Source organism: Morus notabilis, unplaced genomic scaffold, assembly GCF_000414095.1.
Source record: "Morus notabilis unplaced genomic scaffold, ASM41409v2 Scaffold467, whole genome shotgun sequence".
Taxonomy (NCBI): Eukaryota; Viridiplantae; Streptophyta; class Magnoliopsida; order Rosales; family Moraceae; genus Morus; species Morus notabilis.
The window spans coordinates 929,102-934,123 of record NW_010361652.1 but is presented as its reverse complement, the minus strand read 5'-3'; the positions used below and the strand labels follow the sequence as shown (position 1 = coordinate 934,123).

Here is a 5,022-nt window from a genome sequence, read left to right as displayed (position 1 = left end):
GCATTCCTTATCGTGCTGAGGCGATGTGCTACGACGAGGGTGGTTCGGTTTACCATGATTCTGTCAAGAGCCTCCTGTACAATCCTCTCAGATTCTGCATCAAGAGCACTTGTGGCTTCATCTAGAAGTAGAATTTTTGGATCTTTCAGAATTGCTCTGGCTATGGCTACTCTCTGCTTTTGTCCCCCGGATAGCTGAGTTCCATGCTCTCCAACCATCGTGTCCATTCCCTAATGTTTACATATAGCTATCAAAATGTTCATAATCCACAAGCATTTTGTTGTGTGCTGAAACGAGCTTTCGAGAATTAAAAATAGTAAATCCATTTAGGTGTAAAACAAATACCAAACTGGCACTAACCTGGGGAAGTTTATCTATAAATTTAACAGCATTAGCAAGCTCAGCAGCTGCTCTTATCTCTTCATCAGTTGCACCATCCTTGCCATACCCAATATTATCTTTAATGCTTGATGTAAACAAAACTGGTTCCTGGCTCACAAGCCCTATTTTCTGTCTTATCCATTTCAGCTGGATCTCTTTGAGATTAACTCCATCAATCAGGACTTCACCTGATTGAGGGTCATAGAATCTCTCGATCAAGCTGACCACCGTGGATTTTCCGCTCCCACTCTGTCCAACCAAAGCTGCAGTCGTCCCACTCGGTATCAAGAGAGAAAAGCCGCTGAATACCTGTTCATCCGGCCTTGCTGGGTAACTAAAAGAAACATCCCTTAGCTCTATGTCACCATGAATATCCTCTAATATCCTCCCACTGGTGTCATAAGCATCTATCTGTGGCTTCCGGTTAATTGCATCGAACATCTTAAAGGCGGCTGCTCTACCGGCAGCAAACGCCGTAATGCATGGTGATGCCTGTCCAAGAGACCTGAAAAAAGAATGAAGAAAATGAGAATATCAAATTTCATTAGTGTGGAGTATGGAAGGAAGGTAAAGTATTTGGAGTGAAAAAAGCCTACATGGAGCCAGTGAGCACAGCAAAAATGATATTAATGACATCTCCTCCAGTATAGCCTTTCTCAATTATCATTTTTGCACCAACCCAAACAGCCAAACCATAGCTGCTGAACACAATTAACATAACAACACCAATTCCCAATCCACTAGCCAACCCCTCTTGCACCCCAGAGTTGTAAGCTTCTGCCAATGACTTGTTGTACTCGTCTATTGCTACCTTCTCCCCTGTGAATGAAGCAACCTGAGCACGTAGTTAACCTCTTATTTTTTTATTCTTTATTATTTACACCCAAAAAAAAAATAGAAGAAAAAAGTAATGGTTCCAACTATGATCCTAACTTTCTAATACTAACTTGCACGATAAATAATTGGCATCATTGTCTTGGTAAGTGACAATTTTTTATCATTGACAACTCACTTGTCATGTCAGTTGATATCAAAAAGTTGAGATAAGGGTTGAGACCCCTAGCATTTTTTTTTTTTAAAAGAAAGAAAAAAAAAAAGAAAAGAGAATAAGCTGAGGAGATTATTTGCAAAGTACACATACGGTTCTGATTGAACCTATAGTTTGCTCCACCACGACTGCAGCCAGCGAATAGGCAGTTTGTCCGCGGGTCGAGAGCTTTGCTATAGTGATGCTAATGACTGCACCGGAGATAATAAGAGCAGGGATTGCGGATAGCATGACAAGTGTGAGAAGCCATCCCTTGATTAATGCCACGACGAAGCCTCCGAGGAATGTCGCGACTAATTGAATGAACTTTCCTACCTGCAATTCCAAAATCAAAGAAAAGTGGCAATCAACACTAGAAACCTTAGATTGGATTGGAACAAACAAATGAGGGCTTTCATTGGTTGATGAAATGATACCTTCTCACCCATTGCATCTTGAATAAGCACAGTGTCTCCTGACATTCTCTCAATGACTTCTCCAGTGTTGGTCTCCATATCAAAGAATCCAATGTCTTGCCTCAATATTGTTTTTAAGTATATACTTCTTATTCTCGCTGACTGTCTTTCCCCTGTGACCATCCAGCAAGCCACCTCTGCCACATTCCCCAATAAAACATGGGATTGCTTAACTTGAAGGGACATATGTGTTGTAATTTTTATTTATCATTTCCTTTTTTGTATGTAAAGTTTCTGTAAAATTTCTTATATTTTCATATTCCACTGCATATTTTTTTTCTAAATTTGTCTTAAATCGAGGGAGGATTAGATGTACTACTTACGTAAAAGTGCACAAGTAGCAGACCCCAACGCCAAGTACACGTAATATAGACAAACCTGATATGATGCCAAATTAAAATTGATCGAGTCAGTACTTGTCAAATGCACAATCATTGTCTGATTAGAAGTATATATTGTGGTTGAGTATATCAATTATTTAAACACGGTTAAAGATTGCAAATAGAGAGAGTTGTTAAATGTACTAATTTTTCGCAAGTTGATTCTTTTTCCTCCCATTTTGCAAGTGGAATCAAGTTGTAATAATAACTAGCATCACCGTTGGTAAGGAAAAAAAAAAAAAAAAGGTTACCTCGGAAACATTAGGAAGAACTTCTTTGGTGTTCACAGATTCTCCAAATGAATCGACCATAGTTCCAAAGATAACCGTCATAAGCGGAAGACTGATTCCATTTCCAACGGCGCCAACCGCACCAACGAGCATTAGCAAGTAATCCATAGAGTCAGCAAAGGAGAAGAGCTTCTGAAATGGCACTGTACTAGTTGTGCCGCTCTCTTCGTTCCCTCTGCCTCTGCTTGTATCTTCTTTCTTGTCAGTCCTTTCTTCATCTTTCTCGCCATCTGGTGCCGCCACGTGAGTGCTCGATGAAGCTGCATCCTCCGTCTTAACATCTTCATCCAAAAATTTTTCCTCAGCCATGTTTAATGGGATCAAAGCTGCATGAGAAACATCATGGCTGGTTTGCATTAGCAACTGATCATTACAAAAGGCTAGATCAAGACTAAAAAATAGTTGCAACAGAAAATGATAAAAACATATCAAGCAAGAAAACCATACATTTATTGTTGAGAAGAAACCGAATGATACAAAATAACTCAAATATGAAGGCTATAGGAGCTGATAATAATATGAATATGAAAGGTTAAAGAATCTTCACACAAGCCGGCATGAAAGTGCACAAATGATATGTATTTTGTCTTGTCATGGGAAGGTATAAAATGTGACATAAAGCTGTACTATATTCATATAGAAAATATATAGTTCAAAAGAATCAATAAATGCGAAATAAATAAATGGATAAAAGTTTCGTCATGCATATTGATTTTTCCGTACGGGCACTCAACATAAAAGAAGAACGAGAATATAAACTTTACAACCTCAAAAGCAGAAAAAACAGATAACTGATATGAAAAAAAAAAAGAGGGAAGTTTCCAGCTAATAAGAAGTTAAGAACCCCCCCAAAAAGTGGAAAAAGAAAACGCAGCTTTTAAAGTACCTCAAGAAGAAAACATTAAAATTGGAGATTAATTTCAACAGGGTTTTTACCATCTGTTCTTCAGAATTATTTAGTGTTTTTTTTTTCCCTCCTTTTTTTGCGACTAATAGAGGTCAAATGTCAACTTGCCTTGCCCCACCAATTACAGATAGTTTAAACAAGAGAAATCTGAAAGCTCAGTATTTGGAAGATAGACAAGACAAGAGAGAGCTCCACAAAACGAACCTCGTCATATTGGTTGTCATGTAGTGAATTTATATGTTTCACAAACTGCCATATGTCTACATCTTCTTACTTACTATCCGTCCTCTTATTTTGTTGGCATTCTTATTGGTGTTTTCTTAATGTCAGTTATCTTTCATGATCTAAACCTTTGGCAAGTTTATGATTTTTTTTTCCCACCAGAATCTGCTTCTGGCAAGATCAGGCAAATCATCCATTATAACTGATTCGTTGTTGCTTTTCGAGGCCCTGAAAATTTTTTGCACATAACACGATATAAATAGTGTATAGTACTGTTTGGTAAAATTGCATACAAATATTTTGCAGTTTGCATATATAGACACTAACGCACTTGTATAATAGTTATTTTGAGAAGCCAGATGGTCTAAGTTTTCAATCCTACTTCTGCTTCTCCTCTTACTATGAGTAAATTTATTTATTTATTTATTTATTTTTTAAAGAATGCAATCCTAAACTATCTAAGCAGGGAATTTTTTTATTATTATTTTTTTGTTTTTTTTGGGTGGTTTTTGCTATATATGTGTGTATATGTGACGACCCTGCTGAGTTGGTCGTTACTGAACTAACTTTTACATATAATTTCTTAAACTCCCAAAATTTGAGATTTTTTTTAAATGCTACCTAAAATGCTGTATGAATGCTGTAACATTTTTTTTAAATGTTATATTAAATGCTGTAGTATCTTCCTGAAATGCTGTGGTATTTTCCTTAATATGCTGTATAGAATACTGTAACATTCTGAGCATAAGTTTCTTTCTCTTAAAGAACTATATATATATATATTTATATATTTAAAACTTATTATAACGACATAAATTCTATCAGTTTACACAAACTTAGCATTATACTACAAACTTTCAAAATACAAGTTCATAGACATACTCATCATAAAACTTGATACATAATTTAAGAATATTGATATTAATTCTATAAATCCTGCAGTCACAAAATATGACAGTAAGTTACTGAAGAAAATCCTTGACTTAAATAATTAAATTTATATTATTTAATTCTAAGATTTTCTAGTATTATAAGAGTTATCATTCGATCACTTACGTATACACACGTAGGGTGATGAATGAACAGCAGTGGAGTCATTAATTGATAATTAAATAGGGGTGTTGGGAGGAAAGACGTATGGTTTTGTTAGTGGGGGCTGCGGAAAAGAGAAGAGTGAAGTGCAAATGGGACAATAGTTTAGAGAGAGAGAGAGAGAGAGAGAGATGATATTAGTAGTATATATTTGGTATATGTTAAGATATAAGAATATCATGTATGTATTCATAATTAGGACATTGTACGAAGTCGCAAGCAATGATGGCAGCAAATTTGGAGATTG

The 5,022-nt window shown here is 36.1% G+C and overlaps 1 protein-coding gene across 1 annotated transcript in view; it reads right to left on the bottom strand.

Annotated features, from left to right (window-relative positions):
- LOC21408792 (ABC transporter B family member 11) overlaps positions 1-2,677 on the bottom strand; it is a 5,529-nt gene extending 2,852 nt beyond the window's left edge. The window contains exons 1-7 of the mRNA XM_024167196.1: positions 2,516-2,677; positions 2,208-2,262; positions 1,846-2,021; positions 1,523-1,744; positions 978-1,216; positions 361-886; positions 2-230 (exon numbers count right to left, since the gene is read on the bottom strand). Coding sequence (XP_024022964.1) covers positions 2-230; positions 361-886; positions 978-1,216; positions 1,523-1,744; positions 1,846-2,021; positions 2,208-2,262; positions 2,516-2,662 — 1,594 coding nt within the window. The 5' untranslated portion in view covers positions 2,663-2,677. The remainder of the gene's footprint in view (position 1; positions 231-360; positions 887-977; positions 1,217-1,522; positions 1,745-1,845; positions 2,022-2,207; positions 2,263-2,515) is intronic.
- Between the last annotated feature and the right edge of the window lie 2,345 nt (positions 2,678-5,022).